Below are 24,855 nucleotides of genomic sequence, written 5' to 3' on the forward strand. Positions count from 1 at the left end.
TCAAACCTTAGGTGTCAATATTAAAAATTGTAATAATCCAATAGATATTCGTCGTTCTTGACTCTGATTGCAATTTTTCTACAGTATAGGACTGAGGTCAACACTAGGCAGTATAGTTACTAAAGTATTTCCCGGATTTGTATAAACTTATTCAATTCACGTTTTGGTCATTAGTTCCCATAATATAAAATAATATTCTTTTATCGTGATTGTAAAACAGTACGGATAGCTCTTGGATCGACCATTAAATTAATTAAACGTTAACAATTGTTTTTGTATTTTTTTCCCCGAATCAACTTGAATGAATAATCTAAAAATTATTATTAGTGCAATCTATTTAAATAGGTACAGCTATTTTTTATTATGCATGTTTAATAAATTGATAATTATAGTTATTTTTACTATATTTACTCGTTCAAATAGGCACATATAATATTATCTCTATTTATAATTTTATGGAAAAATATGTACATTGTTCATTTTGTAAATTATTGAATAATTAAATAATAATCGATATTCAAGCTGTAAATAGATATGCGCTGTAGAGTCATTATTTAATATTTTAATTACATAAATACTGGACATAATTCATTCATTAAATATCAATATTACGAGTTTTCTCATTTCTTAACGATAAGACAAGAAAATATGTATGATAAAATCCCTACTTTACTAGACCTTAAACTTTGACTCGTTAACACTGACGTACCATTGATTACTCAACAGCTGTAGAACATAATGACTATCCGGCAAAAAAAATAGATGCTATTTCTTTTAATATTTTAAATAACCAAATAAACAATATTTTTTATTATTATTATAATTTTTTTATTATTATTATTATTTTTTTAATATTGTGTCAAATAGAGCGGATGTCGATTTTTCAAATATTATTATATTTTTTAAGTGACAACAATTATAAGTGGTAACACTAAGCAATTTCAGACTTTGTGTGGTAAGTCCATTGAATTTGTACTATGATTTAAATCTTATTTATTTTGATAGACATTTGAAAAATAAAATAAAACATTTCAAAATAATCATTTATATTTTTTACTTAATAAATATTATTGTTAAGATAAATACAAATTGTTTTTTCATAAACAAATTGTTATTTTTAAAATTTTTTTTATTAATGATTTTAATCTATTTAAAAATCATTGCACGATATGATATTATTTTCTATTGAAGGTGATTTATTTTAGAAACGTAAAAGTTTATCTATATTTTTACTACAAAAAACATCAAAAACTGATAACAATATTGATAGTACGTTGATATTTATATTGATAGAAGATAGAATTAATACATAACAAAATATATTAATATGATCAAATATAATAGGATAATATTGCAAATATTGTTAATAATCACTTTTTTAAATATGATTAACAATCATGAATATTGATAATTTAAAAAAATATTTATTCATTTATTCACATGATACTTAATTTCGATTTCTAGAAAGTATATATTTTACGTTTACGAGTACAACGGCAAATGATTACAAACGCTCTTTTCTTTTTCTTTTATTATTTTTTATTAAGTATTTAATAATTATAGTTATTATAGCTTACTTTAAAATCACACCTTATTTAAAAATCGTATCCAATTTAAAGTCCCTTTTCACTATCATTAATCTCCCCGCTTTTATACGTCCCATAGTTCCACCTCAAAATGCTAACTTCACAGAAATCTAACCGCTAATTAAAACTATGGTTCAATAAATCATAAATTATTTTGACTTTGATTTCTTCTCTGATCCGTTAAATATGATAATCTAAGCATCACTTAAAATTCTGATACATTATATTGTACCATATATTCTTACCATAGGTAAGATATTACTTTATACCTTATTATATATTATCTACTACTGTTTTATTTTTCGTATACTATGCATATTTATTTTTATAACCATTTTATTTTGTTTATTAACATGTTAGATTTAATTTAAGCTTACTATCAATTGTTAAAAATTAGGTTTCTGTTTGTTTTACTCAAATAAATAAATCATTATTATTTCTAAGTTTTTAAACAAATGACAGGATTTACAATATTTGGCTCAAGTTTATTTATACGTTTTTTAGAAGTTTTCTTCTTTGATATTCCATTAAACAGAAATGCTCATATTTTAGATAGCAAATGTTGAAAAGTGAAGTTTATTTTTTCTTTTATGTTAATATTACCACTTAAAAAGTATTTGAATTGATGTATTAAAACATAAATATTTGAACATTTATTTTTATTCAAATAATATTTTAGATACATCGAGCATATAATTTTTATTTATATTTTAACTTTTAATACGTATTCTAAATACTTTTTTAAATTTTTTTTTAATTTATTAATCAGTACCAACAAATAAGTAGTTTTAAATTTGTAACAAACAGATTTCTCCAATACTTAAGTTTATTTTATATTTCTTACTCATTGGCATTATTATTTATTGTGCTATAATCAAATACTTATTTGTATCTATATTTAATGTTATATTGATGCATTATTTATAAATTTTGATTTTCAACCATTCCAAAACTTACCTAAATTATTTGGAATAAAATTTATTTAAAAGAACTCAAATAATCTTTCTATTGATTTATTCAATACCAATTAATTTGTCTTCTGTGGCAGAAAATATAAATTGACATAAGATTCTAAATAGTTTAGTTATTTTGGAATGAATGTTAATTCATCTAGTATTTATGATATTTAATAGCGCACATTTATTTACAGTGTTCAAATATTTTCTTAAAAATATAATACAAAACATATACCTGTCAAATTGTATTTATTATTTTTTTTAATTCAATACCTAATATCTTATTTTATATGCTCTAAGAAACAGTTTCAATAAATGATAATCGTATAATTACTAATCACAATTACGGTCTTCAACGATAATATAATAACTATTAGAACATAATCTCTCATTATATTCGAATTAATTTATATTGCCTATTAAATACAAAATTAAGGTAAACGTTAATAAACAATATAATATTTGATTATTATTGATTAAAAATAAAAACAATATAAATTAATGAATATTGAAATGTTTGGTAGTTAGCTAATGATATTGTCAAAAACGGCACAAATGTTGAATATATAAAATACAATTTACAACAGCCAATTATAATAAATATTTACATCTAATCTTATATAGTTTTTTTCAAAATAATAATCTGAGATACTGAAAAAATACTATTATATTTTGTAAATTTATACAGTTTTGACGTACGATTTGTGTAATGTACCGGGTGATTTTTTTTATCGAACAACATTCATAAAATAATTTTTTCACAATTTTCAGTTGAAATAAAACATATTATTTATCGTTATTATTATTTTTATTTTTAAATTTTTTGAACGAATACATTTTTTTAATTTCATATTCTAAAGCATAATATATTTTAGAGTATTTCGATACATCAAAATCGAAATTCGGACAAATAGTTTAAGAGTTATAAGTATTTAAAGTTTATAGGGGATATCCCGCAAAATGTTGGTCTACTATTCTGCACACCAAAATTTTAAATACTTTCAATACATAAGCTACATGTTCGAATTTTGATTTTTATATATCAAAATACTCTGAAAAATATTTTGCTCCAGAATAAGAAATTTAAAATGTATGTCGTCGTTCAAAAAAGTGAAAAGTTTAAAAAAAAGTAAAATAATAAAAACTAATATTTTCAAAAATGTCAATAGATTTTGAAATAATGAATGTTGTTCAATAAAAGAATCACTCTGTATAGCACAAAGTACTATTTTCATACCATAGCTCATTAAAAATAAATATTAATATTAACGTATTGTCGTAATGTTATTTATAATTGAAAATGTTTCGTATTTAATGTTTACTATTTTTATATTATTGTAAAAACGTATCAGTACAGTTGTTATTCGTTTCCGACGACAAGTTGAAAGTAATAATATGAAAATAATATTTATAGGTTCACAATTATATAATAATAAATATTAGTAATTAGTAATTACTAATTTTTTATACTTCGGTTTACTACTACTATCAATCTTGACACATCGACTTCTGGAAAATAAGAACGATATTAATAATTTATTAAATATTATATCATTTTTTTTTCCTGTTGGCTAACATGATAAGCATTATCTATCCATTTCCATGATTAAGAATAACCATTAACCTCGTTCATCTTCAAATACTACTATTAAAAATTGCGTAGTATAAAATAAATAATAGTTCAACACTATTCCAAAATTAAAAACAAATTTACAATCCTGACGATAGTTCAAAACTTTATAATTATTATGAAGGTTGAATATTATTTTTGTTTATTATATACACTATAATAATATAGTACACAGTATTAACAAATAAACAAAAAAAAATAAAAATAAAACTTACTCAATAATACGTAATACGCATACTGGTATGTAATATGTATACAAATTATAGTAAATGATTTACATATATTACCTATGTCCTATGGAAATTTGAGACCTTTAAAATGTAAAATTGTATTATTCGCTGTACTGTTATTTTTTAGGATTTAAGGCTTTAGGTAATGGTTTGATTTTATACAAAAACGGTAATATACAGATATCCGAATCGATGTATTGTAAGTACTCTTCATATATTTTTATAAATTTAGATTTATGAAAATATTCGACATTTGCCAATATTGTTATTCACCTTTACGTAAAACATTCAAATATTCGTTAAATACAATATATCAGTGGTGGCTATATAGTCGATTGCGTTCAATCCATCAGTATAATTTGTAAGGATTTGTTATATTTTTCTACATTTATTGTTACGACTGTGATTTACATAATAATTTTCATCAATAATTCAAAATTCCAAACATAAAACTAACTAATTAACATTTTCAAACAGTTTGTCTTCATTATCAATCATGAAAACTATACGCTAGCTTTTAATCATCTTACGCAAATATCCAATACCATGTTTCATTAATTTTTTATCTATATACAGATTACAGAGTAGGGCATAAGCCATTAGATATACCATGCGTCTATTTTAAAGAGCTATTGAATAAAACTATTGAACTTACAGAAATAAGGTTTATATTTTCGATTCAGTAGTGTATCTGTCTAGTTTTTTACATTAAGCTTTAAAGATTATATCTCTAAAATGACAGCCGTCAGCAACAATGCACTGTTGTAGGTGATTCCGGTAGTTTTCAATCACTTGTTAGCACATTTGAATGGATTTAATCCTAAATTTCTCCCCGATTCTCTCATTAAGTCTTTCTATAGGGTGTGAGGACGATGTTTAAACATTTTTTCCTTTAGATTTCCCCAAATAAAAAAGTCACATTACCAGGTGTTCTAATAAATCTAGGTTTTCCAATTGTCTTAGAAATTTTTATTGAATCCGTGTTTTCTTATGTCTGAACCCAACATCTAATTGCATTACCATGAGGAACTTTTTTACCAATCTAAATGTTAAATAGTCATCAGAACGCTTTCTGAGTGATAATAATAAAACAGCCATTCTCAAAAAGTTACAACTATACCCATCCGAATGTTCCGACAAACGGTTGAAAACTACTGGAATCGCCTACAAAAGTGCTTCGCTGTTGACGGCCACCATCTTAGAGATTAGCCTCTCCTGGTACCTGCACATTACACAACTATATGTGATTATAATATTGTTCTGATAGAAGTTATTTACATTTAATTATATTACATATAATAATTACATTATATTTGCTGTTTACAATATGAAATACACATAAAAGACAATAATGTGAAAAACATACAACGCCCTTGCAGTTCATAAAAATTTGAAAGTATTACACACTAAAACGGCCGCAAGTATATTATTATGCAAGTACCATTGACTCTCTTACATCGTAAATGAGTCATTTAAAATTCTAAGACCACTTTTATACATACGTCTATTTTAAATAACTTACTATTCAATTTTTTATTCATATAAATATATATATTATACGAATATAATACATAAGAAACAATCTTTACCGATTAAGTACTGCTATTTCGTTACGATTTACGAACACATTTTAAATATTGCTAAAAAAAAAAAAAAACGTAAATACTATGAAATGATTATAAATTATAATATTATTATATGATTCGTAGATAATTTTTTTTTTTTCGTTTTACACGTCTACATTGCAAGACATTCGCAATCTCGTCGACGGCGAACACTGTAAGAAAAAATGTATTATTATAAAATTATGATAATAGTAATAATAATAATAATAATAATAATAATAATAATTTTTTATTAATGCAAAAGACCTCGACGGTAACGTTTAACAATATGCTACTCAATATATAGGTACACTTTTAAGGATTTTACCCTATAATATATATGGTTGCTCGGCGGTTATATAATATCATTGTTATTTATATCATATCAATAATGTAAGAAAGTTTGTCGAAAACCAAACAGCCAACGACCTATATATTATGCGTTACGTATAATAATTCGTTGAAACTTTAGGGTCAGTCAAACAGAGCACGATATTAACAATAGCCAATAGGATACAGAATAATATGTTCAATATTTATTATTACTATGTACCATAATATCACTGTTATATAATATATACAGTATGTTTACCTTATATGAATTTGAGTATCGCGTGCACGGGGCACGTGAGCCGGTGCTTTTTGGCTGTTCTATTCCATATTACCACGTGTCCCACGGTGCATACCTATTGAAAAATGTACTTCCGAGTCCCGATACAATTCGTGTACCTGCCCGTGACACCGCGTGATACATAGTTTTGAGCCACGTGCTTTCCGTTTTCTCTTAGACCCTTTCCTCAGTCGCTACCCCATCACTCTTGCACACACACACACACACACACACATGCGCGCTCGCTGAAACCGGCTGGACCGAGTGGGTTGCAGACTAACAATGTTAAGTTCAGAAAAAAATCAAAAAATCATCCAGATATAGAAGAGGATAAATATAAAATTTTTATCTAAATACAGATAAGATATGAATATAATATGGTTGTTATCTAGATAACAAAATAGATGAATTTACTTTTTGGATATCATAATGGCAATTAAATATAATTTGAATACGATAAAATAAATACTTATATACAAATATTATAATTTATGTAATAGTAATTACTAATTGGTAGCACTATTCATTTGTATATATATTTATTGTATTATACCCAATGGTAATACATATAACACGAAATTACATAACATAATAAGTATATCTATCAAATTTTTAAGAAATAATACATTATCCTATGGGCTATGGAGGTATAGGACAAAGGTGGCTGACTTCATATACTCGTAATTTTGAATTCAGAATTGAAAAATATTTTAATCGATGTTTAAAATAATTTATTTAGATTTAAAAAAAATTGTATTACTTATTAGTTAAAATTTAATATAAGAATTTAGTTCTAATAAATAAATAATTTATTATTTTGTATTTTAATAAAATTGATTTTATTAACTTCAAAAAATTTCAAAAACATGTTTAAAACAAGTTTTATATATCTACATAAAAGATAAGATTTTTAAATTATGTAATACATATTATATATATATATATATATATATATATATATATAAATATAGTAGCTATCTATCTAATAAGTCTTTATTAGAATAGGTACCATACAGAATACGATGTTTGTATAAGTATATAAATACAATTAACCACAGTTCAAACTCATAAGAAATATATGAACGAATATTTACCGATTTTTATAATGCATAATATTTTTTTTTGAACAACGTATAAATTAAAACTCGTATTCTAATGTTCGAATTGTAAATCAAATACTGATGGAAAACAATTATTAAACGTACTTAGAATCAGTCCAATTCGTATTACCACTAAGCAACCGTTAATATTTGAAAACATCGATGGTTCAAAAACTATACTATATTCTCACTTCGTATCTTAATCCGTGTAATATTTATTTTTTTCAATATAATATGGTTTCGGACCATTCTTAAACTTATAACGATTACCGAATACCAAGTTAATATTGGACGAATTATACTTATTTATACGCCATACTGCATGACATAACATAAATTGGATATTATAATAAGCAATAGACGTTTAGTGTCTACGTACATATTACGAGTACACGATTTAATGAAAGTTTTATGATTTATAATTCGTTAGAAAAATCGTAGGATTTAGAACTTCATTTAAAAAATAGTAGTTTATGAAAAATGATTAACAACATATTACTTATATATGTAGGTACTATAGTTGGATTTAATTTTATTATGATGATGTTATGCAAATTATTTTTAATTAAAAATAGTTAATTTTTCTTTTCAACTACTCAAATATAATAAATATTTGTTTTGATTTAGAGTATGGCACAAATTTATTGCATGGGATCTTTTACTGTTATTGATAAGTTTTAGCTTGAACAAGTTTATCGAAGTTCTATGTATTTATTTAAAAAATATAATGACGCCCCTATTTACACTATTATTATTCTCTCCCTATCCTAGATTTAAAATACTCAGCTAAAAAGAGTCGAAGCATATTGATAATAACATTATAATTTTTTGGTCAAAAATAATTTATTTGCATATAAATTCCCAAGTACCTATTATTAAGCAATGTCCGATTTTTATTCATTTGTCGGAAATTCCACCGTTCTCGTGACTTTTTCTTTACTATTTATCCTACGCATTATTTAAAAATAATCCTTGTACAGAATGATGAAGCCAACCAATAGGATACATCATTCCTAAAATGTTTTATTATTACTGTTATTAAATATTACTATTATTAAAATTACTTCATTATCATTTTTACCATTTTTGTTTTTAATTAGATAAATATTTTTAATTGGATTCTAACCATTTACACACAATATATATATATATATATATATTAATAAATTATAATAAAGTATAAATATATAACAATAACCTGCAAACTGCAATAATAATATAATTTAATTTAATTAATAATTATAATAACTATGTTTACTCACTAGCACACAATTAAGTCTATATCATAGTTACGGAAATGTCCAACGCCGTTAAAACACCCCTTCTCTTAAACGTGTCACCGGATTTCGAACCCCTCCACACTCGTTCCAGCATCAGTTATATATAAGTAGCTAGCCGACTTCTACGACCACGCACACGCATCACGGCCGAATCTCGAACTGCTACATTGGCGTAATAACGAAACCGTTCACGGTATACCTGTTCACTGTTCATAACCAGGTAAAATTATCATATTTTTATCAACTATTTTATAATAATGTATCGTTTGTGGAAAATTATTACCAATTCAAATCACGTTCTGACTATACGAGACGCATACGTTTAATTATTCAACTGTTATCTTTTTAGGTTTACTGGAAAAATCATACTCTTTACCAAGTTTATTCGATTATATTATTATATTACCATTATACATGTGTATGTAATATGTATATGTACTAGAGATATACAATTTTGAGAATTTATTTTTTGGAAAATCTCTGAAATATAAACAATTTAAACATTTCATTTTTCATTTTAAGTACAGCCTTAGTACGAACAATGGTATTTTAAAAGTTTATAATAATTTTTAATAGAATTTTGAAATCCATTTCATTAGTTTGATGATTACTCTTAATCTTAAATAACCTCGTGACTTTGTTACCTATATAATTATATATTTTAATTTTTTAAATAAGCTATATTCTTAAGTTAAACACAGGTAAACAAAATGTACATAAATATAAGTAACCATAAAAATATTTTTGCAATGAAATTTCTAATATTTCAAAATGTTTGTTTTAGAAATTTATAAAATAAAAATGTCTTACTAAGATCTTGAATTAATACAATAATAATATCATGGTACAGCAATAACGTGGATGGTGAACCATTGAGAAACTTTCCGACCTTAAATTTAATTTTAAATCAAACCTATGTACAACATTATATACAATATCTACACTCGCGTATTATTATATTGTTTGTACAAAGTAAAATTATACTATATTGAACTATTTTTGTTTTTGAAATTTTCACCAGTTTTGACAACTCTTCAAATATTATGATGGACAACGGATGATAATAATGTGTTACATTGTCTAGTTCAATGACGTTTAATCTGTGCTTATGACAATTTAAATCCTCAAATTCCCAAACAAAATCAGAAAAATCGTTAATATATAGTACATATATCATTAATATTATAAAATCATGTAGAGTCTTATAAACGTTATCAATACATTTAATGATTATCTTCATAAGTATATTATAATAATATTGTAATTTTAAACCTGTTGCCAAGTATTTATCTAATATGCAATCGATTTCTGTTACAGAAAACCTATTAATATTATACATTGTCCTGATGCGTTATTCCCAATTAAATTGTTTTATTTTTTTATTGTACGTTATTCAATTAATTCACTATGGTTTTTGTGTATTTTATAGTTATTATTAGAGTTCATAAGTTGACCTTAGAAATATGTAAAAATTATATGAACAATATACCAAGATTAATAATGCTTTTTTAATTCATTCTCGTGCATTTATTTTATGAATTAAATGTTAACCTTAAATAATAAAATACGATAAAAGTAAAAATAAAATCCAAGAGTTTTATAAAAAATTTAATCAATATTTATTTGGTATGAATTATTTTTAAATTTAATTTAAATTATTTTTATTTATGTATTTATTCAATATAAATCATAAATGAAAAACAAGATTATTGATCTAAAACTACATATATTTTCGAAAAACACGTTTAAATTCGTACGTTATTGTAAAATATTTTTTAACAACAATTTATTGACTAAAACATCTAGGTTTAAGATCAAATAAAAAATAAAATTTCGTCAACTTTTGATTTTTAGTTATTATAATATATTATATAGTTAATGGGCAAAATCTAAATACATATGTATATGAATGCAATAAAACTTCTCTGTTTTCAAACAAAATATTATAATTTATAATATGATTGTTAATTGAAAAACAAATAACTATTAAAAGTTAAATTAATTTTAACTAAATTATAGGGTTATGTAATTCTGAAAAAAACATTATATACTATTTATAAATTTGCATGTTTACATATCACGTGACACACGTATAAATTATTAGATGTGTTTAAACGAAAATAAACTCAAGTTATAATTACACAACATTCTACTGTTATATTTTTTTTTTATTGAAAGTAGTTATTCTAAGGCACCCATTTTTTCCAATAGCAAAATAAATTTATTGTTAATTTTATATTTTTAAAGAAAATTAAATCTAAATTTATTTAAAAAATAACGATATTAATTATAAAACTGCATACATTTCGGACAAACTATCTATTATGATAAATTGTTAAAAGTGATTCCCTGCTACACCATTACTATATTATAAATAAAATATATTAATTATTTTTACTGAAAAAGCTATAAGTCATAAAAAATTTTAATTTTTAATTTTGGAAAAAGTAATGTATCAATATATTATGTAAAAAATAAATAATTTAAATAATTTATGAAAATAAAAGTTCAAAAATAATAATAATTGAAAATGTAGTTACTTACTGCATTCATAATATTATAGGGAAATATAGCTACATTTTTATCTAATAATATAAGTGATTTAATATTTTAAACACAAATTAAGTTAAGTACAAATTAATTAAAACATGTAGCATTAAATAATTGACGTTTAAAACAAAAAAACGTTTTATATTTAAATAATTTATGCGCATATACTGTAGGTACCTACTTGTAAAAAATTAAGTAACTGTTTACCAAACATTAGAGAAAAAATCGTGTACTTCACAATTTCTATCTTAAGTACTTATTAAGCATTGTATTGAATAGAAATGTAAATTATAGTTTATATTATATACAATTTTTGTCATACAATGTTATTGGAACAAAATAATATATCTTAAGATGATGAAAGTAGGTTTTTAAAGTTTTCTAGTTAAATATGAATCAAATCCAAATGAGCTATACATTATAATACAATACATCAATTAAAAAAATGTATATCTTAAGTGGTATAGGTAATAGCTATTAATGCAAAAATAGTAGATAAACTGGTTTATACGTCAAACAAAAAGCTAAAGATGTGAAAATAAAACTAAAAAATTACTCCAAATATTTAATCTAACTATGTAAACGAGATAGCATAAAGTATAGTGTACAATAAGTAATAAATATTATACATTTTTACATACACATTACATATGCATATATATGTTTTCAGAACCAAATTTAACTAAAATAGTGAAAATCAAATTTAACGCGTCTCTAGTTGCTGTGGTCATTGCTCGTTTCATTTTATAGACCTACCATCGATTAATCATACAATTCCGTATGTAATTTTTTTTATTCACAGATGAATAAAAACTTTCCTGATAGGCGTGCTGTTATACGAGTACCTACCCTTTGTATATACCTACAAAAACATATATATATATTATTATATATTTTACCACTTAATAAAATAACATATTAACATGAGTTCATCGTAAATTTATATTACTCAAAACTCATCCAAACTTAAATGTTTATAAATAAAGCAATTATTCGTTAAGAATTTGAATTTTTGTATAATAATTTTTTTAGATTTAAAAAAAGTTAAAAATAACTTTGTTGAAATAAAAACTATAGTCAGCGACACGATCCCAACGGATTTTTTGCAGAAGTGGTCACTAAATCATTTACCACGTTTATTCAAATATTTCGTACGATTTCTTCAATTATTTATTAATGTTAACATACTAGTGACAAATTTTAAATCTGAGATAACATGATTGTGAAGTTTTGTAAGACAAGATAGTCTCGTAAAACAGAAAAGTATTGCTATTTATTCATGTGCCTATTTACGGAGTGTTGAACGCCCTTACTATGGTTGATAGTTTAATATTGTAACAAACTATTGTACAAAACCGAAATTCTTGTGTCAAAAATGTTATAATACACCTAATTTACTATAGGTAATTATATGATATGATATTATTTTTATAGGTCGTAAAACGGTAATTATGACTGTCGCCGTCCATTGGTTTAGAAACGGCTTAAGGTTGCATGACAACCCAGCCTTGATTGAAGCTCAAAAAAATGCCGAAAGTCTTATCACACTGTTCATTTTCGATACAACGATGTACAGTAAGTATAATTAATAATTATACATGGGATACGTATATCACGTATTATTTCTGTGTTCGCGCGAAATTTATGAATATTTAAAATTAAAATCATTACCTACTACAACTGTCATATCTCTAATCGTAATTCGTATAATTAAATAGTAAATTATATTTATATATAATAGTATTAGTATAAAATAGTCGATTTTGATACCACATCCTTATCCTCCCTAATCCATCCGCCAATTCTGATACCACATCCTTATCCTCGCCCACTATTACCGACACCGCCGATGGCACCCTCGCCATCGTTGTGTACGTACGTGATATACATTTAACACCATCATCGGTTATTGTTATCAGTTATTTTTTCATGAATAATTATCAGTTGTTATTGAGTATTATTACCACTGTTATCATATATATTATTAATTTCTGCCAACCACAGGGCGCTTTTAACTAACAACGTATATTTTTACCTTACACATAAAAAAATATTATATTTTGGTTTAGAATTTATTATTGCTCCCACTTCAACTCTAGTCCATTAAACATTATAATCAAAACTAATATACTTAAGAAAATTTTATTTTCTAGTATTATTCTACAATATATGACAGCACAAAACACGAGCATAAAATCTAATTGACGTGTAATAGCAGACATGTTAGCACTGGAATGTCATTAGTAGCACACCCAGTTAGATCCAAAGTGTTTAAAACGTTTTAAATGTAAAAATCGTATTAATAATACGTTTGTAATAACCAAGTCACGCGTATAGAATTTAACATATCAAATATGAAAAATATATATTTTATGATTAATATAAGTTCACCCGCATTTCTGATTCATCTTTTCGTATATAAAATATCTTAATTGTTCAAGTCGTCAGAATGTTGCAGACTATATAACGATGTTTTTCGTCACCACTCCTAGGTAAGTTCAAAATGTTTAAAACGTATTAAATGTAAATAATGTTTATACCTATGTAATTTTATCACGTTCTTGTATAATATAGAGATATAAAAACGTATTAAATGTAAAAAACTGTATGATACATCATACTAATAGTGCATTTGTAATAACCAAGACACAAATATAGAATTTAATATTCCAAATATGAAAAATATATTTTATAAATATAAGTCCATCAGCATTTTCAGAGTCAGTCTGTTATAGACATCCATACCCGAGCGCATATATTTCGCTCTCTACGTTTTATAATTTTTATATATTTTATAATTTTTCAATGTTTATATTTTATTTCTTGTTTATTTTTACCTTGTGTTTAATTGTATACATAACAATTGTGTTTAAATGCAAACAGTGTTCTTAAACTTTACGTGTAATGACATTTTGAAAACTCATGAAAAAAAAAACATGACGGGATTCGTTTTACGTGTACTATTTGTCCGTCATCATTCAACTTGAAAACTAGCTTCAAAAGACATCTGAAGAATATTTATGGTATGCATTTTTATTTTTCCACAATCTAATATTTTTCCAAGGTATTATTAACGTGTCCAGCTGCCCAAACCTATACCCGCTTCACGAGATGTTATAAACTTTTGCTTTGACAATGATGAAATCTGCATGAAAGCAATGGATGATTTTGAAAAATTTTAAGATTTGACAGATACTATTACAGGCTAGTTTTATTTATCAGCCGTGAATTAATAATATTTCCAACATAGATGTTGAATAAAACGAAATTTGAAAAAAAATAATCAAAGTGTATCCGTAAATTTGTATGGACTGGATACAAAATTCCAACCACCGTGAAAATATTTGACGTATGAGGTATATCCATTACGAATTGCAAATACCGAGAAACCAGACCATTTCGACTTGCTGTTGGTGGCAAACGATAACGAGTCGCATTATGTATATATCTCAAATTTATCACGACTTATCAGCACCAAAAAAAAATAAAATAGACATGGGCATTTAGCATATTTTTGCAAGAGGTGTCTTGCATAATTTGATAATCAAATTTTGAAATACATGTTGAATAGACGAGCAGGGTTGAAACAACACAAAATGATTTGTGAAGCGCACAAACCTATTTAACCTCAATTGCCTGCGTCCGGGACAATGTTAGAGTTTGAAGCTTGAAAAAAAACTCAACGTCATCCTATAGTTATCTATGCAGACTTCGAAGCACTTTTTGTAAAATGTGAAGAAAGCAAAGGCAAGAATACATCGGCTTTTCAAAAACATACACCAATAAGTTATGGTTTCGTTGTAAAAGCTAAAGAAAACGTACCGATTAAACAACTTGAAACATTTAAGATATCTACAACACCAGTTATTTTTCATGGTAGTGAGAATAATCAGGAGATGGCGAAACATTTTGTACAAAGTATTGTTGAAATAGCTGAAAAATTAATAAGCTGCTCAAAACCAACACACTGGTCAAAATGACACCAGAACAAAGACACATACACAAATTATGTGAAACGTGTAGTTTATGTAAAAATTGTTTTTCAAACAAAAACAATAAAGTAGCAGATCACTGTCACTTATCGGGCAAATTTAGACAAACATTATGTTTATATACCTGAAACCTTAAACTTCAAACACCAAATTTCATACCATGTTTTCTACACAAATTGTCGATTTATGACGCTCATTTTATCGTAACCGAGCTGGGATAGATGCAAAACACTTGGAGATTATTCGGACTTGTACTTGAAGATTGATGTTTTATTACTGGCAGACGTTTTTAAGAATTTTTGAGATCTGTGTTTGACTAAATATCAGCTGAATCCTGCATTTTACTACACAGCACCAAGCTTCAGCTTTGATTTTATGTTAAAATACACTTTAATGAAACTTGAACTACTCACCAAATATGATATGTTGCTAATTTTCGAAGAGGGTAAATATTTCGAAATTATTTTTATTATAATATAGAAAAAATATAATATTATTATATAATAATTTAATTAGGTACTTATACTTATAGGAATCTGAGGTACATTAACTTAAGCTAGTATGAGATACACTAAAGCAAAACACGAAAAATACCTGATTATGACGTAGCGAAAGAAAAATCATAGCTGGTATAATATCAAGATTGTAAATATATTTTTTTATTATTAAAATATTATTTTATATTAGGTAATAACTATAAGGATTGAACATGTCATTGTACATGTCATATGGTAGTTTTAATTGGGACAAGTCATCACTAGATGTTCAAGTGATTTAAACGAAACATCTCCTATAGATCGAATATATGAGTTACATCACGTATCCGGTAGAACTACATAATAAGCATAATTATTTGCCCTTCTTACCTCAAAACAGTGTTCTACCAGGTTCTAGTAAAGAAACTCACGGCAACACTAAAATCGTATAAAAAAATGATGTGATACATTATCAAAACCTACAATAAGCTATAGCCAATGGTCTCATAGTCGAAAAAGTAAATATTTTTTATATCTTTGTCGATTTTAGCATATTAATTTTACTATGGATGCATAGAGTAGTTCAATTTAATCAATTAGCTTGGTTGGTTGAGTATATCAATCTTAATACAGAGTTGCGAAAGAAGGCAAAAAACGACTTTGAGAAGGACTTTTTTAAGCTTATGATTAATACTATTTTTGGTATTTTAAAATAAATCATAACTAAAACTCAATATATTAATTTCGTTTACCCAGGAAAAACGATGGGAAGCATAAAGAAAAGAATTAATATTGAACTGATGTCTAGTGAACAGCGACTACAAAAACTTATCAACAAAACAACTTTTAAACACTGTACTACATAGATGAAAATCTACATGCGGTTTCATTAGAAAATAAAATCATTAATTTTTGTGAACCTATTAATATTAGTTAATGCTCACTTTAAATTTTATATTGTTAGATTTTATTTTCATAATGCTTCAATCGATTATAGGTTTTGCTAGTGGCGCCGAGTCATATAAATTTAAGTGAAGCAAATCAAAATATTTACACACTCACCCACCCACCACTGAGGATATTGTTTACCTCTAATAACTAATAACTTAAGTTATTTATTTAATTATTTAGTACAGGTATTATGAAATGTAAAAACAAAAACACATACAAATAAAATCACCCACCCCTTTATTATATATGAAGCGATCGCTTCAGTTCATGTATAGGTTCGGTGCCACAAGGTTTTTCTATGCTAGACATTTCAAAGACTCTAATGTATGATTATCACTTATTGTAATGAAAAACACTATAGCTAGAGAATTAATTTAATATACACTGATACAGGTAAATTATATATTGAAATTAACCTATATATAAATATATTAATCAATATTACCGGTTTTTTTTTTATGAAACTGATGGACAAATTATGAGAGAGTTTGTAGCCCTTCGAGTAAAGTCCTATATGCATAGATTTTAGATTATAGAGAAAAAATTAAAGCAAAGGGAATCAGGAAGCACGTTGTTTATAACCACATGATATTCGTTGATCATATTTATTTGATGACGCGTTGGTCTAGAGATATATAAAGATAATCTATCCGTCCACTCATTCAAACATAAATTGATGACAATTAAATCTAAAAAAATAATATACAATAGTTATGATGATAAGAGGCATGTTTTACATGATAAAATCCATACTCTAGCGTAAGTTAATACAAATATATTTATATGTATTTTTTTTTATTATTATTTATTATTTATAGGAACGATGAACTTGAGAAATGGACAGAATCTGATTTGAGGTAGAGCCTAGAGAGCGTGAATGGACGGAATTTGATGAAGGTGTTTCTACAGTATTTACAAAAATAATTATACTCCATACGAAGAATACAGCAAGATAAAGTTTCGTCATTACATATTTGATCTAATCGAGGGCAGCCCAAGTCTTCAATGTTGATTAGTGCTACGCGTGGTATATACTCCACAAAAACTTGTTTTTTGTTCTCCTTTGACGTAAATGCTGTTGAACTTTAATGAATTCAATATTCTACTAAGCTCCTCATATTTAACATCACCGTAATTTATATATAGTTGTTAATAATTACGTTCCGGCCACTTATTAGTTTTTCGACTTTTATTGTCCTGCATAAATTTTGAATTTTTAAAAATTCATCATCGAATTGCCCATGTTTCCATGTTTGCTATAGACATCTCTTCAACTATGTATATATTGTTGACTCCAAGTACATATTGCATGTCTAAGATGGCCGAAGACATTACGACTTATCCTTATAGTAAGTTTCAATAATACTGACACGATTTAGTATAGCAGAAATTATTTTTTTAATACCGCCTATACTTTCTTTGATATATTGTAATAATGTTCCGCCTTTTATCATATGCTCTGTAATTTCTATACATATTAATTCTAACTTTTCCGTTTGTTCCTCTTGAATTTAGATTGATTTGTAACTAGTTTCGACTAAATGTTCAATTTTATCGAGTTTATTCAAATCAATTTTGATCCACTGTTCGAGATTTGAAATAATTCTATTTGTTTCAACAGACTGATAATTACTAAACACGTTCATGTCAAAAGCTCATCTAAGATTATTTTTAATATTATGTATATTTATTCAACTATTGTGAGTTCTATCAAAGCCAAGCCATTTAACAAAAAATTACCTTCTGTTTCTACGTATAATTTTCTCAACCAAATAATCGTTTGAATAATTTGTTTTCAATAGTTCTTCAGAATAAAAGCAACTGACAATCGATTTATCGATATAATCTTGCAACAATTAATAAGTAGTTAGTAATATATTGTGTATTTTATAAATTTTAAATATTTCTGTAGACCAGCTTGTTAAATAGCCTTTTGTAAACACACCTTTTTGTGTACTAATACGAACGTTATCACAAACTTTAAATTTAATTTTTCTATTGATAATGTGTCGTTGTTTTATTACCACTGATGATGGATTTGCATCAGCTTGTATCGGCGTTGTATCTATTGTCCTATGTTTTGAATTATTATATTCGTTAATTAACAATGGTAAAATAGAAATCCATTCCTGTGATTCTTGTGTTATAAACTCTCAATAGATTTTTTCTTTTAATGTGCGATTGAAACGTTATACTATATAAGCTTTCATGACGCTATACGTTGAATATTTATGTATTTGTATTTAAACGTTAAAGCGTCAAATGTTGAATTGTAAAATTCTGTACCATTATCGAGTTGCAATAGTTTTAGTGAACGTTTGAGCAATATTTTAGACATTGCATTTGAAACTTCTTTAGCAGTTTTAGATTTTAATGCTATTGCCCGTGCAAATTTCGTAAAACAGTCTATGACGCATAAAATATACATGTAGCCTTTATTTTTTTCGAGTACGATATCATTTCCACAAGATCGGCTTGTCTTAGGTCATTTTTACCATACTCGTTAACTCTCCGCCTTGTATATTTTTTCTAGCAGCTTCGTGTAGTTCGACAGTGATATTTAGTTTAGATGTTTGGAATACGTTTTATTAACCCTACTTCACGCAATACTAAATTTTTGACTATATCAGTGTATTTATGGCTGCGTACGAGTTGATTCCCTATTGTTGCATATCAATTATCAATAAATTGCACGAGTAAAGAGTTTACGACCGTATAAAGAGTTTGACCGTTACACACAATTCGTTCTTATGTCTACTGAGACAACGCGCGAATTTACAAAAAAAAAAAATCTCATTACCAGATACCAATTTATAAAAACAATGTGTTACAAATTTTTACCAAATTACTAAATTATTTTATATTTTTTTACCTAGTTACTACTAAATGTTTTTAATAATAATGTTTTACCTAATTACTACTAAATGTTTTTAATAATAATAAATAAAAATTGAATGATTTTTAAAATATGAAAAAACTAAAAACACAACATTTTTGAGAAACTTGTCAGCCAACCTCCTCGTAGTGTTTTTTGAGTTATACTAATATGCTAAATATTTTACTAAATATTGAATAAAATATATAATGACCTGGGAATCAACTCGTACATACCTCTTAATGACCCGGGAATCAACTATTACATGAGAAAGGTCTCGGGAATCAACTCACCTATTGCGAGTAAAGGTGTGATTTCTTGTACGATTGTATTGAATTCATCTTTAAGATCAAGTCCTACATTCAAAAATGTACGACCGGCAAAGTTTAGCATGTAGTTGAACGAATCGACGAATTTTGCAGGCAGTGTTGGTGGAATATATGTAAAGTTATTCTAGTAAATTGTAGTCATACGGTTGATCAAGCCAGTCATGATTAAAAGCAAAAAAAAAAAAATTGTTAACACTTAGGAAAAAATAAAAATAATAAACGCATAAAATTTATTAAGACTAAAACTCACGGAGCGAAAGAGAAGATTTGGTGTGTTCAAGTAAAAAGCTAGTAAAACACTAAACGACTGTTGGCTCTTTCGGTCAAGAGTCTCCCTTAAATTAGGAAATATATGGTGGGATTAAATGATTAATTTATTGTATACATTTTTACATTTAAATACTTTGGTCTTACCTGAGAGTGGAGACGACAGACATCATTAAATAGTCTGCAACATCCTGATGACTTGAACAACTAAGATATTTTATATACGAAAGGATGAATCAAAAATGCGAGTAAACTTATATTAGTTATAAAATATATATTTTTCATATTTGGTATGTTAAATTTTATACTCATGTCTTGGTTATTACAAACGTATTATTAGTACGATGTTTACTTTTAAAAGTTTTAAACACTTTGGATTGAACTGGGTGTGCTACTAATGACATTCCAGTGCTAACATGTCTGCTATTACACGTCAATTAGATTTTATGCTCGTGTTTTGTGCTATCATATATTTTAGAATAATACGAAAAAATACGATTTCTTTAAGTATAACAGTTTTGATTATAATGTTTAATGGGCTAGATTCGAAGTGGGAGCAATGATAAATAACCTCGGTTCGATTCTAAACCAGAATATAAGGTGAAAATAAACGTTAGTTAAAAGCGCGCTGTGATTGGTGGCAAAAATAATATATGATAACAGTAATAATAATACTCAATAACAACTGATAATTATTCATGAAAAAATAATTGATAACGGTGTTAAATGTATGTCATGTACGTACGCAACGACGGCGAGGGTTCTATCGGCGACGGCCATAATAGTGGGTGAGAATAAGGATGTGGTGTCAGAATTGGCGGATCAGGGAGGATAAGGATGTGGTATCAAAATCGGCTATTTTATACCACTAATAGTAAAACATTAGTGATCGCAGTATGATCTATAAAATTATTAAATGAGTCACAAATATGTATAAGTATTATTATTGACGATTTAAAATCAATGCTATCAGTATACATCACAGTTAATTCATAAACCACAAATAATATATAATTAATTGAAACTATGTGCAATACACATATGAATAATTAATGATGAATTGATAATAATTATATATATATTAGAAAATACAATTAAATGTATGATAAAAATAAACATAAACATTGTTATTTTAACCATTGAAAACATAATTAGTTCTAACTAAGGAATATTTATTTTTTTACTGTTGAATTTATTGTTTAATTAATAAAATATTAATCTCCGTTAAATAATTGTTGCAATTTATTTTCCATTAGACGTTAATGACATATTTTAACATCATATCATTGAATTTTTTTTGCAGATATTATTTTGTGTAAATATTAATATTTTTTATTGCAATATTAATAGTTATATAATGCAAATAGAATATCAGAATATAAATCTTTATCTTTTTTTATACATGACATAAGGTTATTCGTTTACTTTTTCAAAAAAAAAATTTGATTTGTAATCTTCTTATGAAAATTACACATCAAAATTTAGATATCTTACAATTTAAGTATTAACCCAGTAATGCATCTATTGTTTACTGCACCTTATCTAATCATTATACATAATATGTGTCTATGAATAAAATATTGTGAGTTCGTTTTTGATACCTTTTATTTTTGTTTATATAATAAGCTAATATTATTAAACTTAACTCATTTTATATTGTGTATTTTGTTTATTTAGATATAGAATGGTCTGGGTACAATCGGATGCGTTTTCTTCTAGAAAGTTTAAAAGTCCTAAATGATAATTTAACTTTGGTTGGAGGTCATTTGTATATACTTCAAGGAGCCCCTGTTAAAATATTTCAAATGATAAAAGAAAAGGTTGGCCTGGATTTAATTACTTTTGAACAGGTATTGTTATTATTATTATTATTATTATTATTATTGAACATATTTATTTATTAAGTAATATTAAATCAATCGTTGGCGTTAAACATTTTAGGATTGCGACCATATTGGTAGAAATCGTGATAATAAGGTAAAGATGTTTTGCAATGAAAATGAAATAAAATACATTGAGAAAGTTTCCCATACATTGTGGAATCCAAAAGAAGTTATTGATAAAAACGGTGGAGTACCTCCATTCACTTATAAACAGTTCCAAGTGAGTATTTAATATTTTGATAATAATATTGTTTTCATAATATATAATAATATGTACATCTAATATGTTAGAATACAGTGAACAAAATTGGTCAACCTCCAAAACCGGTTGGTAATATTGATTGGTTGAGTACAATTTTTGAAGAACTTCCAGCTTCTATTCTAGAGGAATTTAAAGTATTTCTATTTAAAAATATTTATACACGATATTAGTAACTAAATTTAATATATTATTTAAAATATCATATTTTATCACTAATAACTTATAGCATTAATTAATATTTAGGTCTTAAACGATCCAACTCCAGAAACCTTTGGACTTTATCCAGAATTTCCAGAAAATCCAATATTTTCACACCGTTGGTACGGCGGCGAGAACAGAGCTCTAGAACAGTTGAAAGAACGACTTGAATGTGAAAAAGAAGCATTCGTTAATGGGTTTTATTTGCCAAACCAAGTAAATCCTGACCTTTTAAGCCCGTCGTCCAGCCTCAGTGTCGCTTTACGATATGGATGCTTATCCATAAGAAAGTAATGAATATAATTTCAGAAACAAAAAAAAAAAAAAAAATAAAAGTTCCTATATTTATATAATGATTTATTGTTAGGTTTTACTGGGACCTTTCAAAACTGTTTATCAAACAATTCGAAGGAGATTTATTACCTCAGTACAGCGTGACCAGCCAACTCTTATGGAGAGATTACTTTTACACCATGTCTATTGACAACAAAAACTTTGGCCAGATGGAGGATAACCCAGCTTGCATTTCAATACCTTGGAATGATATTAAAATTCCAGAAAATAAAAAAATGTTAGAATGTTGGAAAGCCGGAAAAACTGGATTTCCTTTTATTGACGCTGGGATGAGACAATTAATGCAGGTGCTTACATTTAACAATTTTCTATATTTTAATGTACCTGCTCAATGCTTATACACAAATATCATTCTCCGTTTCACACCATTATCGTTGTTTATTTAGGAAGGATGGGTTCATCACGTAGTACGAAATTCATTAGCATGTTTTTTAACAAGAGGTGATCTCTGGATTAGTTGGGTTGAAGGGTTGAATCATTTTATGAAGTATTTGCTGGATGCTGATTTATCTGTGTGCTCCGGTAACTGGATTTGGGTGTCAAGCTCTACATTTGAACAACTGTTGGACTGTCCTTTGTGCGTTTGTCCTGTAAATTACGGTTTAAGGCTGGATCCATCTGGCGAATACATTAAGTAAGAACGTTAAATAAGGACTTTTTAAAAATAAACATCTATATTAATCTAATGTTCACAGACGATATATTCCTGAATTAAAAAACATGCCCATTGAATATCTGTACGAACCATGGAAATGTCCTGAATCAGTTCAAAAAGAGGTGGGATGTATTATTGGCAAAGACTATCCTAATTGCATTGTCAATCATACAAAAGTTTCACGAGGAAACAGAAAGGTAAGCAAGTCTATTCGTTTTTGACAAGTTTTCCACGTGAAGTTAATGTCTTACAGATCCGATACTTATAAATATGATATTTACTCCTACAATGATTGAGCGTGTTTCACATGACATTTATAGTTTTTAAATGTGAAATATTAATTCTGATACATCGGTTTCTCGTCTTAAAATATGAAATCTACATAACCATATTATAATTTTACATTATTATATAAATCATTGTATTAAAGGCGTGTCTAAGCATCTGTGTATTACGTAATTTAGAAATTAATAGTAATTGTTTTACAATATTTTTTTAGACTAAATTTGAATTATTTTAATTTTAGAAAATGTTGGCATTGCGTAATTCGATGACGAACGAGCACATGGTACCACATTGTTGTCCTTCGGATCGCGAAGAAGTTCAAAAATGTATGTTCCTTCCCGATGAATGCATGCAACAATTGCTTCCTTTGGATAACGACGATAGCGAAATGTATGATTTCTACAAATGTAATTGAATCATAATAGAAAATATATACAAAGACCATGCTATTTCTGCGCAGTACGGTTTTATTTTGTTTCTCATAACAATTAACTATATCATGTCAAAATATTTTATTGCCTCTACAATAAGTCGATAAATTATAACTGATATTTTATACTATTCTACCTATTATAATTATGTGTGTTTATGAACTAGCTGAACTATTTATTACTTACTAGTGTAAAAGTGTTAAAAACTATTAGTTTTAAATTACTTACTTATTTTTAGTGAAATTAATATAAAATGATTATAATGATCTAACAAAATATAACGATACAGATTAATTTAAATAAATAAAATTACTATACACATATATTAGGTGCGTATAATTCTAAAATTAA

The 24,855-nt window shown here is 26.2% G+C and overlaps 1 protein-coding gene across 2 annotated transcripts; it reads left to right on the forward strand.

Moving 5' to 3' along the window:
- Positions 1–864: 864 nt before the first annotated feature.
- Positions 865–24,603, forward strand: LOC112601280 (cryptochrome-1). 2 transcript variants are annotated; one of them, XM_025348795.1, is made up of 11 exons: positions 865–955; positions 8,982–9,216; positions 12,981–13,121; positions 22,114–22,286; positions 22,378–22,539; positions 22,611–22,715; positions 22,825–23,069; positions 23,147–23,420; positions 23,520–23,767; positions 23,829–23,985; positions 24,315–24,603. In XM_025348795.1, exons 3-11 carry the CDS (start codon positions 12,998–13,000, stop codon positions 24,486–24,488), a joined length of 1,662 nt encoding a protein of 553 aa, XP_025204580.1. In that variant the 5' UTR covers positions 865–955; positions 8,982–9,216; positions 12,981–12,997; the 3' UTR covers positions 24,489–24,603. The 2 variants fall into 2 exon arrangements, with proteins under 2 accessions (XP_025204580.1, XP_025204582.1); XM_025348797.1 differs by lacking the exon at positions 8,982–9,216.
- The last annotated feature ends 252 nt before the right edge of the window (positions 24,604–24,855 follow it).

Source organism: Melanaphis sacchari, unplaced genomic scaffold (genome assembly GCF_002803265.2).
Source record: "Melanaphis sacchari strain LSU unplaced genomic scaffold, SCAv2.0 Contig77_pilon_pilon, whole genome shotgun sequence".
NCBI classification, from domain to species: Eukaryota; Metazoa; Arthropoda; class Insecta; order Hemiptera; family Aphididae; genus Melanaphis; species Melanaphis sacchari.

Coding starts and splice junctions, on each gene's coding strand:
- LOC112601280 (XM_025348795.1), top strand. CDS start 12,998: ATGACTGTCGCCGTCCATTGGTTTAGAAACGGCTTAAGGTTGCATGAC. Junction 22,287..22,377: donor ATTTAATTACTTTTGAACAG/GTATTGTTATTA, acceptor TAAACATTTTAG/GATTGCGACCATATTGGTAG. Junction 23,986..24,314: donor TTTCACGAGGAAACAGAAAG/GTAAGCAAGTCT, acceptor TTTTAATTTTAG/AAAATGTTGGCATTGCGTAA.